Raw genomic sequence first — 14,668 nt, 5'->3', positions numbered from 1 at the left:
TTTGATGTTGTCTAGGGATATAATAAATAAGCTAAAGGCAATAATAAAAGAGAAATAGTTTTGAATTGAACAGAATTGTGTTTTGTAGAAGTATTTTCTCAGAGATATTGATAAGTTTATCAGTTAGGCAACATGTCTTTGGGTACCATTGGTACTGATAGAAAGGAAGTCACAGGTGTAAACTTTATATCATAGCCTTAAACCTTTCTTCCTAAAAGTTTTCCATAGAAAAGCTTTTCTTGAAGGTTCTGAACCTCCCTTCAATTTGTTCTGCTGTCAGGGTATTGTCTCTGACTACATTTCCATTCTAAAAGCTTCTAAGTTTCCCCATAACAAAACATAGACACCCATAGGGTTAATCTGTGAGCATGTCATTTAAGGTGAACCATGAGTCTAGTATTAATTTCCATCTTAACTTCTGTATGGATATATCTAATCTATATCTGTATCTATATCTATATCCATACCTACATCTATATCTACATCCATATCCATACCTATAGTTATATCTAATCTATATCTATATAATTTTCATTATTCAATTTTCCAATAATATACCCTATGTCTGTTTCTTTGTTAACTTGTGGAAATAAGTGACTATAAACTGCTGCAATTAATTTGTATAAAGTAATATTATGACTAGTGTGTCAAATACAAATACAGCATCATTCAATACGAAAGTGTATCAAGCCCTCCAGAATTTCAAACACAAAATATAAGGGGGGATGTTCTCATTTTAATCACTGGAATAAGAGACTGTGTCATCTGCGTGTTTTCTTCCTCAATCATGTCAAACTCTGATACATGAAGAAAAGCAAGTGTTTGTTAGACAGTAATGTAATTGAGACATTCAAAACAGAAGTGCTAGGATAAATACATGTAAGTTATATATATTCCCCTTCTAAGTTTAGAAAATAAAGATTTTAATAAATGATTCTTAACAAGGACTTCCCCAGTAACCAGATTTTAGTGTTAGTTTTTTTAATTAACAATATTTATAGTCTTCTGAAAATTCCATAACTTTTGTTGCCCAGTTAATTCTTTTTCCTAAGAGGAATTTCAAAACAATACCTAGGTTTACAATCCTATAATGATTCGCTTACCTTTAAAGAAAGTGAAATGTAAACAGATAAATTTAACATATATGTTATATACACACACACATATATATATATATGTATGTGTATATATACATACACACACACATACACACACACACACACACACACACACATATATATATATATAATTATATCATGGAACTAGTGAAAATTTGTCAGAAAAGTACATTTGAAATATTTTAAAGTATAAAATTGGTTTATCTTACACCAACCAAAGATATTTTTAAAGTATCAGTACTTTATCATAAAACTTCATCATAAAAATAAAAACAGTAAACATACTTACAATATAGAAGCAAAGTGACCATATGCCACTATTTTTTCTCCCCTTGCGATAAATGAAAGAAATCACATAAGTCATGAATATAATTGACATGGCATAGCCACCAACATAGAGAATCTGAAACCAATAGGAATATGAGAATGAATATCGTGACATGTGAAAATATTTGAATGTATTATTGTCATGGGACAGTATCTTCATGTTCCTTCATTTATAATGATTTAAGTATCATAGGGAGTGGTAAAGTGGGTGGTTTAGGATTGTCACTTCTCAACAAAGACCTCATAAAACACAAACAAGCAGGAGAACTGACTTTGTCAGTTCTCTGCCAACAAACGTTTATATACAATACCTAACTCAAAAAAAAAAAAAAAAAGACAAACTACAGGGACAAAAATGAAGAAGACCCTGAGGCAATGAGGTCCAGTGACAGGCCCAAATTGGGATCCAGCTCAAGGGGAGGCCCCAAGGCCTGACACTATTACTGCTGTTATAGTACAGTGGGCTCACAAAAAGGACCTATCATGACTGCCCACTGAAAGACCCAATGTGCAGCTAAAAGAGTCAGATGCAGATATTTACACCCAACCAATGGACAGAAGTTGGTGACCCCTGTGGTTGAATTAGGGAAAAGCTGGAAGGAGCTGAGGAGGAGGGCAACCCCATATAAAGACCGGCAGTCTCAACTAACCTTGAACCCCCAGAGATCTCTCAGACACTGAACTACCAACCAGGCAGCATACACCAGTTGATATGGGGCCCCCAAAACATATACAGCAGAGGACTGCTGAGTATGAACTCAGTCAGAGAAGATGCACCTAATCCTCAAGAGGCTGGAGGCCCCAGGGAGTGGGGCGGTCTGGTGGAGTGGGGACATCCTTGTGGAGATGGGGTTTGGGGGAAGGAGGTATGGGATGTAGAACAGTTGGTGCACAGGGAGAGGGATAAAGTCTGGGTTGCAAAAACTGATAGAAGAAGGAGAAGGAGAAGAAGAACAAGAACAAGAACAAGAAGAACAAGAACAAGAAGAACAAGAAGAACAAGAAGAACAAGAACAAGAAGAAGAACAAGAAGAACAAGAACAAGAAGAACAAGAAGAACAAGAACAAGAAGAACAAGAAGAACAAGAACAAGAAGAAGAAGAAGAAGAAGAAGAAGAAGAAGAAGAAGAAGAAGAAGAAGAAGAAGAAGAAGAAGAAGAAGAAGAAGAAGAAGAACAAGAACAAGAACAAGAAGAACAAGAACAAGAAGAACAAGAAGAAGAAGAAGAAGAAGAACAAGAAGAAGAAGAAGAAGAACAAGAAGAAGAAGAAGAACAAGAACAAGAAGAACAAGAAGAAGAACAAGAACAAGAAGAAGAACAAGAACAAGAACAAGAACAAGAACAAGAACAAGAACAAGAAGAACAAGAAGAAGAAGAAGAAGAAGAACAAGAAGAAGAAGAAGAAGAACAAGAAGAAGAAGAAGAACAAGAACAAGAAGAACAAGAAGAAGAACAAGAACAAGAAGAAGAACAAGAACAAGAACAAGAACAAGAAAAAGAACAAGAAAAAGAACAGGAAGAACAGGAGGAGGAAGAGGAAGAGGAAGAAGAGGAAGAACAAGAAGGACAAGAAGAAGAAGAAGAAGAAGAAGAAGAAGAAGAAGAAGAAGAAGAAGAAGAAGAAGAAGAAGAAGAAGAAGAAGAAGAAGAACAACAACAACAACAACAACAACAACAACAAGAACAAGAACAAGAACAAGAACAAGAACAAGAACAAGAACAAGAACAAGAACAAGAACAAGAACAAGAACAAGAACAAGAACAAGAACAAGAACAAGAACAAAATGCTTTGGCCTGTTCTGAGAATTCTTGGCCTACTACAGGCCCTGCCTGGAGATAGTCTTGCAGATGGATGCCTGCATTCTCAGTGTAGGATCTCAGTTTCTAGCACCACATAACTGGAAGTATTCCCAAACAAAATGTTTGGGAATAAGCAGCCAGTGTTACTGAATGTCACAGTCAAAGCAGTCAGGAGGAACCAGTCGTGGTGGCACAAACTTTAATCTTAGTTCTCAGGAGGATCTCCATGATATTAAAGTCAGCTAGGGCTGCTAGGACTACATCCTCGTCCAAAGAATGAAACAAACAAACACAGCAGAGGAAAAGCCACAGTGACAATTTTATGGCATATGTATTTCAACCACGCTTTAAGAAACCCTTATAATAGAAATGAAAATATTAAAAATGGTATATATTACTGTTAGTTTTTGGGATGAATCATTTAATGATAGTTGTTCTGGAATGTTGTCTCTTACCTGAATAAACAGATCTCCAGCTGTGAACTTACTCCCTGCAGGGGCCGAGGCATAGAATGCAATGTACACAGAAAAAATGAGTGCACAGAACACTGGAACCTCAAACAGAGCCTGCCCAAACCAGTATGCAGATGGGGAGAGTCCTGAAATCCACAACTGGAACTGAGCTCTGTTCTGATAAGGAAGTGCAATCATCAATTGGATATTGTTTTCTTATAAAAATATGCAGCATATAGAAAATAACCAAACTAGTTATTCACTATCAGTGATTAAATACTACACAGTCTAAGGGACATGGATCATTTCAAAGCTTCTCTATCAAAATTTGCTGTTGTTACTAATAAAAATAATTTATCCTAAGGTATCATTGCAGTTAGTAAAAAAATAAACCACCCAAGTACAAAGAGAGAAATAGTGCAATTAATCAAAGATTGACTTAATGTCTACAAAGGAAAATTCTCCTTCTGAGTATTAACCTTCACTGGTAAAAAAAAAAAAAAATCATCCCTTATCCAAATGAAAGTAGCCATTTTTTCCATGTAAAATTGTCTCATTGCTTTATTCACAATGAAAATGAGTGATTAAAACACTGTAAATAGTTGCACCTTGCATGGTACTTTACTGGCTGGGTAGTTTCTTGTATGTAAAGTCATTAATGTGTTTCATAGCAATATACATGGATTATATGTAGTTATTTTATGTTTTACTAAATTTTATATTTTAAGAAATCCACCAAATGATGAAAAAATGGAAGTGTTTTTCAAGTGTATTTTCTGTTATTTCTAGCTCTTCAGCCTTAGATAATCTAATTAAATATATGATGAATTGTTGCTATTGTCCCATGAATCATTAAAGTTCAGATTATTTTCAGAGATATTTTTTCCCTTTCTGTGCTTCAGTTTTACTATTGTTCCAGTTTATTCTTTTTTTTTTAACCCATGTGTTTGTTCTAAATGCCATGTTCATTATTTTTTTTATACAGCTACATTAGGTACTTATAGGCGTTCCACCTGACTTTCATACACACACACACATACACACACACACACACACACACACAACTTTCCTCTATTTCTTTCTTCATTGTGTTCATTCTTTTAGTTAAATCCTTGAGTGCGTTAACTTTTCCTATTTGTTACTTCTTTCATTTTCTTTGTCATTTCTGGGTCTGTTCTTAATTGATCAAGTCTTGCCCCAAAGTTGGATCCTTGGGGGAACTCCTACAACTGATGATTGGAAATAGGTATTTCCAGCACTATATAACTTCTGAATGTGCTCATCTTATAGGGATCTGTACATTCTTTACATCATGAAGTTCTACACCATGCATATATAGCTCTTGTCTTGGTAACAAAGTCTAAGCAACCCTTGCGTAGAGTTCTACTGCCTCACTCTATGTAATTCCTGTATTGATGGAATGCTCAGAAGCAAATTCCACTCACTCTAACCTTTTAGGATTCCAAGTTCTTCTTTTAGTTTAATAAGACTTTGGGGTGCTGCTCAAGACCTCTCTGTGTTCCTTGAGTTAGTTCCAAGAAGATATGTATGATGTACAACTCAGATTTTTATACGGAATCTCACCCAGTCTTCCACTGAAAAGATTATGCTTTGGGAGGGGGACAATTATCATCACAATGCTTCCATTCTTCAAAAGGAAACAAAGCTTTTATCTATCTGTAGTTTTCCTTTCTCATGGTCTTTCCACTTCTCCTCCCCGTCTCTTTCCTTTAGTTCATTCTTACTTTTTACTTCTATATCGGTGCAAGTATATATTAACCAACTGCTCAGTGCATAAGCCTGCAGGCCATACTCAAGAAAAGCCCTACAATCACATTATAAACAACTTATGATTGTTTAAATCAACTAAAGTTTCCACCATTTTTACTACCTTATAGTCATCAATGCTGGTCATGGAAATATACGGAGGAACACAGGCCATCAGAAGGATCCACGAGAAGAAATAAGCCATATAATTAAATCCTAAGTGGCCATTTTCCTAGAAATGGAAGTAGTGAACAGCTGAAAATTGTTGTCTGGATTACATTGCTCAACACACAATCTATTACCTAAGATAATGCCTTGGGTCTGTTTTGAGATCTCTGCCTCCTTACATTCTTATCCAATTTTCAACATAGACTTTGCTTATATATCTAATTTTATAAGCAAACAATTGAAAGCTACACAATATGATTTTGAAAATGGAAAGTAATAACAAGAACAAGGGGTGCTTATAATGGTAGAATTCTAAAGTTTAGGCTGACACTTAAAGATGATCAATATTTTTAGGATTTAGATAATTATTGTGATATTTTGTCACTTTAAACCAGTGCAACCAATTTAATAGTCAGGAATTCCAACTCATAAATTTCACATCTTAGGGTTTTTTTCCATCTCTTTCTTCCCTTCCTCCTTCTTCTTTTGATTTCTTTAATGTAATCTTATTTTGCAATCCAGATTGAACTTGAACTCATAGTAATCCTGCCAAAACCTCACAAGGGCCATCGTTATAGGTGTAAGCCAGCATGCTTAGCTTTATCTCTCCTAATAGAACATTATATATGCATATATGCATAGTCATATATGATAGACTGTAATACACTATATAGCAAAGAGATATATACTAAGTTGGATACAAATGCTAATCTAATGTATCACAGAAACTCTATCAAGACCACTGAGATTATTATGAATGTAACAATCTGAAAGACTCCAGATATACCAGAACCTACAAGAACATACCAACCTCAAGAAATGTGCTGCGGTCGGTTTGAATGTGTGCTGATGGTGCAAACAGTCCAAGTAGCCCATTACTCACAATATCCACCAGAACGGGAAAACAATTCAGTCTCTTGGTATTGCATGCCAATGTAAAGTTGTAATTCTAAAATGTAACAAAAAAGATTTATCAGTCTGGAAGGAGGAAACATAAAACTCACATGCACAATATGCAAAACTCTTCAAATACTGAAAGGATGGCATATTTTTTTTGATGGCTGATTGACTGGAGGTTCTTCAGTTTCTTTGAGATGCACAAGTCAATGCTGTCAATTTTTAAATGACTTAATTAAGCCTCAATGGGATATAATTAAAATTTCAAGCAAACCTCTAATAGGACAAACTAATTATGACTGCTGTCGTATAGCCATTAGCTTGGAATCCCAACTTTCCCTCCTGGATAGAGAAGTGAGTTGGGTAAGAATCAAGAAGTTCATGAAGTTACAGTGACTATGAGTAACTTAACTAGGAAGGAAGAGGGGACTCTTCTGTGGAGATGTCTATAAGCTGCACATTGAACTGTGGGGATGCATCTTTTGGGAACTGCCACGCATGCTGGGGTAAACTCTGTGATGAGACAGACACCTGATTCACCCATAACTCCTGTAAGAAACCTTATAAACTCATTGGTTCAATAAACTTGTGTAGAATAATAACTTTGGCTTTATTTACATCTCAAGAAAATCCATGTAACATTTACAGACTGTATCTGATTTAGGGGTTATATTTGGGATCTCTGACATAAAGCTCAAGATAACAAGTAGAAATTGTATTTTTTAAATTTTTTTTTACATTTTCTCATTAGTGGGTATTTCTGTGTGTGTGTGTGTGTGTGTGTGTGTGTGTGTGTGTTTGTGTGTACATCTGTGCATATACATATATGTTCATTGTGCATGTGTGAACATCAGAGGACAAGTTGTAGGAATTAATTCTCTCTTTTCACCACATGGGTTCTAGGAACCAAACTCAAGTAACAATTATATAATGAGCTAATAGTGAATGTAAATTTATTATATTAAACTCATAAATACAATTCTCTGAGTACTGAACAAAAGTAGGAATCTTAACACATTCTCTTCGGTAAATTTAATGTTTAAATAGCATAATCACAGACTCCTCAAATACAAAATATAGCACAGATATGTTATTTGTATGCAATGTCTCAGATGCTGTGTACAGAGCCATATTGGGGCAGTCTTGTACTTGGTCAGAGTTTGACTTTGGTCAAGGTTAACTTCTCCCAGATAGCCAGGATCCTGCTCCACCTAGGGTGGAGTGCTCGAAGTAAAGGTTAAGTTCATTGTTCCTCCAGGTCTAGGAATTCCTGAATTAAACAGGTGACCCACCCAGCTGCCGGAGCAGTCAAGACGAGGACCTCCAAGAGAAGCTAGACAACTTCCACCAGAACTCAGCCTGGAGTCTGGGGGGAAGGATTTGCCCAAACTGTTAAAAGGTCTGGCGCCATTAAAGTTTCTGGCTTTGATCAGTGAATATTGTCTTAGCCGTACTTCTTTTCACCCCTCTTCCCTATTTATTCCTCAGCTTCTGTTCCAGAAACCCACTTCGTAATAGCTGCAGGCAGCTATAGAACCCTACATATTGGCGCCAGAACGTGGGGCAACCGGGTACGGGAGAATTTCCTGAGGTAACCCTATCAAGCGAAGCTTCGCAGAAAAGGTGAAAACGAATGGTATCCGCACGGTAAACAACATAGAGGTCAAAACTAGCGCTAGTGAAAATTGTGTCTATCGTTGTGAGTGCAGAGGGATACGGTTTTTCAAGCAAACTGTGTAGGCCCGGCACAGTGGCCGCTTGGGTTGAAAAGATAGAGAAATATGGGGAAGGAATTTGGTAGGCATTTGCCCAAAGCTCGTAAGAGCTGATTTCGGCGAAGAAGAAGGGGGTTTTAAAAATAGGCATATGTCCACAGCCTCTAAGAGCTGTTTAAAGAAGAAAATAGATACAATTGCTTAACAAGCGCACTTAACTTTCTGTGTATCTTTCCGTGTTTGTCCCGGTGCACCGACTGTTTGTCTATGTGTATGTTTATGTCCTCTCTGTGTTTTTGTGTGAATGACTGTTTCATGTTAAAAAGAAAAATTGGTAAAGATTTCATCTGCTGGTAACCTCTTGAGCCAGCCACAGTTTGTGTGGAGATTGATTTTAAGGCCGCGCCGCAGCAGCGCAGCTCACTCACCCAAGAGACAAACATGGCTGGGGAAAAAGCCGCTCTTAAAAGCCCAGAAGCCTCAAGATTTGGGAAGACTTTGGTTTGGCTTGTGAAATTCATGTAGTCGCTTTATACTTGTTTCTAATTGGTTTTAATGGTATAAGGCTTTACATTTCTTGACTAAAGAGTTATAAATTAATTGGTTATTATGTAAAAGATACAGTGTTCGTAAGAAAAGGTTAGTTTAAAACTGGTGATTCGGTGTTGGAGCCATCTTAACTAACAACACGTGACATGACGGTTAAAGCTGGTAGTTTAGGGTAGTCGCCATTTTTAAACAACACGTGGCATGACGCAATCCAAGAAATACAGGCCTTTAAGATGCTCCTAAATTGGCATGGTGTTTCATGTGAATCTTGGCCTGGAGATTGGACTTAATGAAGATTAAGATTTAAAATATTGTCTCTTTAATAAGTTACACTGTCATACACTTGAACATAAGAACTGACAGACAAACCTTGTGCTGTAAATATGTGTTTGCCATTGATTTTAAAGAAAATAGATTGTTTAAAATTGGGATTTGCTTCCAAAATTACAATTGTGCTCTAATATTACAAGAAAACATTGAGTTACAATAAAAATCAGTGTGTCATTGGCTACAGTTTTCAGTTTACAGGCTCATAATTCTTAACATTTTGTAATTAAGATAATGTTGAGAGTGATACAGCTATGAGTTTTAGAGGCCCGTTGCCACTTTTCCACAAGTTTATAGGCTACAATGGTAGGAGCAAAATTTAACCCTCCAAGATTAAAAAGGAGATCTCTGTGGAAATGTATTTGATATCAAGTAGGTTCCTTTGACCATGGAATTACAGGTTTCTTTTGTTTAATCCTCACAACACAGGTTTGGGCCTGGTCTTAGATAAAAGGCTCAGATCTAGTCCTTGCCAAGGACTAAAGGTAGATCCTAGGGCAGATAAATAAAAAAAAAGTGTTTTGTCTCTGTTTCAATACTAGAAGTTAAGATCTTAAAATTTTCAGTGTATAATGTTCATAGAATGTTTGTTACAGGCCCTTGCTCCTATGGACTTTTAGAATTTTTAGGTAAATGGCTTTCAAAGGTTGTTAGGATATATTAATTGGCTTTATCTTATATTTACCTCATTTTAAGCTTGCCACAGAAGGTCTTAAACCTCTGTTTTCAAGGTAGGAAACGTTTGTTCCTTACTTCAAGCAGCAATCAAATTTATTATTAATGGTTGGTCTATTACATGACAAGCATTTTTAGACAAAATTAATAATTGCTATCCAAAAGATAATTTGTACTATCAGATCACATGTTTATTCCTTTAAGTTTCTCCCTGCTTCAACACAGATACCTGAATTGGGTGCTATAACAGCTATTTTTAAGATGTTAAAAGTCAAGCTTTTAATAATAGTAGATATATATATATAGCTCATGGTTTATAATTGCTTAAAATTGGTCCATTTTTAATACTGCTAATTCTTAATTTCTACAGTTTATACAAATGTGATTCAAAATTCTAAGAACAAAAGATATGTTCTCTAAATGACTGTCCTTTAGGTATTTGAAATAATTTTATATTTTGTGCACATCAAATTATAAAGATTTGTTCTTGATGTCCTCAATTTCTACCTCTACCACGTAATGGTGTTAATCCTAGAGGACTTAGTTATTACAGATAAATGATACTCATATTTCTAATTTAGAAGATTAAAAAATATGTGCATGTGACTAATGATTCATTTTTAGGCTGTCTAGTTACAACTGCTCTAACAGAAAAAGCAACTAAAAATGCTATGTTTATTTTATATAATTACATAGTTATTGTCTTATGTTATGGGTTATACTTTGTGTTCCAACTTAAATTAATAAAACAATATCTTCTTGGTAGAGAGAAGAGAGGGGAAATCGTGTCCCTGTGCATATCATTTATATTATGCTTGCATGTTTTTAAGAAAATTTTAAAATTTAGATGCCAAGAAACTCCTTGCTAAATGTATATGACATCTTGTAATTAGGCATATTGATGTCTAGGTGAAATGAAGGAATTCACTTATTGACATATGCCATGATCCTGATTTAATATTGGGGGAGAAGGCATGTCCTCTGTTTTTTCCACAGAATGCTACAAAAGATATGCTGACTGCTTGCTGAATACCCAGACCATGGTAATATAAGAGCTATATTGGGTATATGTTCTTGACTTACCTTAATTGTCAAATGTCCCAGGTTAGATAAATTGCCTAGCTTCAAGCTTTTAGACTTTGTGGGACAGAACATGGAGACGGTTAAGCTAGCTTAGGAAAAATTAATCTAAAGAAGAGTTAAAATGACTCTTCTCCTTATTGTGCTCAGCTGACTCAACCATAGTCTGATCTAGAAATAATTCCAATATTGAAGATTCCAATTTTGAAGATGGCTAACAATCTTCAGCCAGCTGTGTTAATTTAACATATAGTCTCCACTTTTCCTGAGAAGTAACAGCTTATTTCTTGATACACAAGGCTACCTCTCCCACCTCAGAGGCCAAGCCTTGGGTCCTTAAAGGTGTTAATTTGCAACTGAATTGGATACTTCAGGGAGAAGTTAATCCTATTCCACCTTTAACTCTTGACCTTGTTTGTTAAGCAGACTGGCTGTCTACACCCAGGCTCACCTGGATGGAGAGATTGCAAGTCTGTTAAAGACACTTGCAGACCCCCCTGGCTTCAAAACTTACACAAGTGGATCTCCAAAGAGGGAGCCACATAGAACTCAGATCTATGTGTGTTTGTTTATGAACAAACATGGGTACCAGTGAGACGTGCGAGACAAAGCACTACATGGGGAAGTGAATTTCTGCTTCTGAGTCCCCAGGAAGTACACCTAATTGCATAGGGGTTAACATCGAGAGGATGTCCTTAAAATAATAAGGGAGCCTATTACCCCTCCTCTGAAAAAGACGTTATACAATATTAAAGAGGAATTACGGTCAATGCTTCCCCTCCTGGTTAAGGCCTGCCTTCTTATGAAGGATATTTATCCACTTGTTTTCTACCTCCTCGTGTTCTAATTAATAAAAAAAGGGAGGACATGTACAGAGCCATATTGGGGCAGTCTTGCACTTGGTCAGAGTTTGACTTTGGTCAAGGTTAACTTCTCCCAGATAGCCAGGATCCTGCTCCACCTAGGGTGGAGTGCTCGAAGTAAAGGTTAAGTTCATTGTTCCTCTAGGTCTAGGAATTCCTGAATTAAACAGGTGACCCACCCAGCTGCCGGAGCAGTCAAGACGAGGACCTCCAAGAGAAGCTAGACAACTTCCACCAGAACTCAGCCTGGAGTCTGGGGGGAAGGGTTTGCCCAAACTGTTAAAAGGTCTGGCGCCATTAAAGTTTCTGGCTTTGATCAGTGAATATTGTCTTAGCCGTACTTCTTTTCACCCCTCTTCCCTATTTATTCCTCAGCTTCTGTTCCAGAAACCCACTTCGTAATAGCTGCAGGCAGCTATAGAACCCTACAATGCTGTTTTTTCATTAAATTGCTCTATAATAGTCATAGCTCTGTGCTCTGGAGATGCACGTACCTTCTCATCCCCTGATAGGATGATAGCTCCATTATACTGACTATCCTCTGTGCCATTTCTAGTCCCAAAGGCATCAACTTCCAAAGCTATGTTCTGTTGCTCCAGTGAATGTATGAAGTCATCAATCTTTGCTCCTAATAGACAGTAAAATGTAAAAGGCACTATAAATCCAAAGGAACAGCACAAAGTTATATGTCAAAATGGCTTCACAGCCATTTGATTGTTACAGCATGCAAGAGCATGGATTGTAATTCTCCATATATTTCTTTTCTGAATGAATAAATTTTGTTCCATTTTTGATTTATGTGCATGTGTGCATGCTATTATTTGTGTAAGAGCACATGCATGCACATGTATGTGGAGGCCAAAGGTCTATGTCAGGTATTTTCTTTGATCAATCTTCACTGTATGTATTGAACCAGGGTCTCTTCCTTGGGCCAGAGCTCACCTACTCAATGTATCTGGCCAGCTGCTCTGGGCAGAGACTGTCTCTGGGATTGCACATAGGTATCCATATCCAACAAGCTTCTTAAGCCCATATTTTTATTAGTTATTTGAGAATTTCAAATATGCATAGAATCTATCTTGGTCATATTTCCACTCATCACTACTTCTCCTAAATCCTATCAGCTATGCCTCCTACCTGGACACCTTCCCCAGTTCTGGACTTTGTTTCTTTATAATCCATTGAATACAGTTAGTATTGCCATATGAGCACTGGTATGAGCATCCAATGAATCGTGGTGTCTTAGCTACTTTTCTACTGCTATGATAAAACACCATGACCAAAACCAACTTGTACATGTCTGGGTGGGATGTGTGTGTTTACTTCAGCTTACAGTAGTGATGTGTCATGAAGTTGGTCATACCAACACACCTTCATGTGTGCTTTGGGGGTCTGAACTCTGTCCTTATGCTTCCACAGTAAGTGACTGACCCACTGAAATTCTCGTCGAGTCTTCTATTGTTCTTTTATAAACTATCTACATATGGTTCGATTATGATAATAATTCTCATGTACTTATGATTTCTTCTAGTTAAAAATAACTCTGATAATAAAAAAATATTTTTGTTAACTCCTAGTGACTTTTATAATAAAGCTTTCCAGAATCTAACAACATATTCCGTTGACTACTGGCAGCAACAGTGACCATGTAATTTAAATGTTTTTAAATTTAAAAGGTACGCCTACCAATATGCTCCTCTTTCCAACTATCAAGTCTCTCTTTATAATCCTTTCACAATGTTTTAAATATAAACCTTGATTTTTAATGTGTGCTGACATGATATATATCTCCTTTTTCATATATATTTTTGGTTTCATTTTTCCACATTATGATTGAGTTTCCTAAACTGGATGTAAGAAACATTCATCTTTTTGTCATGTGTGTCTGTCCTAAGCAATGTTCTCATCTGTGACAATATTCATAAGCTACATATTTAGCATCATTCTTACCTGTTTTGTTGACGATCAATAAGTTGGTGAGGGGCACCTGTGGTTGTTGGCCAGGTGTGAGGAAGTACATATGAGGAGAGATCTCCCAGCAGTAGTCACTTTGATTGACTATCCTGTGAACATTTGCTGACAGGATATGCAGAAGTCCAATCCCCCAAATCAGAATCCTACACAGAGAAAACTTGACAGCATAGACCTATAGCCATTGTCCAGTCTTCAAAACATTCTTTCAAAGACATGGACGTAGTACAAGCAAGATATGATTAAAGACAGACATTCATATGTATGGTTCTGTGTCTTGGTTCTTTCTTTTAATTATTTATTTTGTGTATATGAGTACACTATAACTGGTCTTCAGACACTCCAGAAGAGGTCATCAGATCCCATTGGAGATGGTTGTGAGCCACCATGTGGTTGCTGGGAACTGAACTCAGGACAGTCAGTGCTCTTAACCACTGAGTCATCTCTCCAGCCCTGTGTCTTGGTTCTTAAATTATTCCTTGTCTTTAAAGTGGGAGCAATAACTAAGAATTTATCATAGGTATACCTCCCTTGCTGCCCTCTGGCCATGGGACAGCTTGCACAATTCTAGAAAGTGGCTCCTTACATGGCAATTTGAGATCTAGCCTCGTTTCCTCTGTGTTTATCCTACTGCCCCCTCTTTGCTGCACAGTACACGACTCCCCAGACTCACAAGTTTCTCTTTGCTTCCCCAGCCATTGTCTCTAGTCTTGTTCATGGCAATACTTTCCTAAGCCTCACCAACTCAAGACTTTACTCATTTCTGTGTTTTCCTTTCTTTTGATTTTCATTTGAAGAGTTTAAAAATTGGATCCCAGCACTTCAGCATGGATGCCGAATGAATCCTCATCCTTATCTCCTTCCAAGCATGGGTGGCACAGCCACGTCCACTGGGAACTGCAAAAGTTGTGAAGTTAGCACAACTGTTTGACACAGGTCCATCAAAGCTGAACTGAA

General features: G+C 36.8%; 1 protein-coding gene across 3 annotated transcripts in view; it reads right to left on the bottom strand.

The window, feature by feature from the left end:
• The window catches only part of LOC127693648 (ABC-type organic anion transporter ABCA8A), a 76,200-nt gene that overhangs the window by 26,735 nt on the left and 34,797 nt on the right, over positions 1-14,668 (bottom strand). For all 3 annotated transcript variants that reach the window (XM_052194657.1, XM_052194659.1, XM_052194658.1), the window contains exons 20-25: positions 13,691-13,857; positions 12,235-12,368; positions 6,446-6,583; positions 5,591-5,698; positions 3,703-3,876; positions 1,408-1,521 (exon numbers count right to left, since the gene is read on the bottom strand). In XM_052194657.1, coding sequence (XP_052050617.1) covers positions 1,408-1,521; positions 3,703-3,876; positions 5,591-5,698; positions 6,446-6,583; positions 12,235-12,368; positions 13,691-13,857 — 835 coding nt within the window. The remainder of the gene's footprint in view (positions 1-1,407; positions 1,522-3,702; positions 3,877-5,590; positions 5,699-6,445; positions 6,584-12,234; positions 12,369-13,690; positions 13,858-14,668) is intronic.

The sequence above is a fragment of the Apodemus sylvaticus genome, chromosome 10, assembly GCF_947179515.1.
Source record: "Apodemus sylvaticus chromosome 10, mApoSyl1.1, whole genome shotgun sequence".
In the NCBI taxonomy this organism is placed as follows: Eukaryota; Metazoa; Chordata; class Mammalia; order Rodentia; family Muridae; genus Apodemus; species Apodemus sylvaticus.
This window is presented reverse-complemented; position numbering and strand designations above follow the sequence as displayed.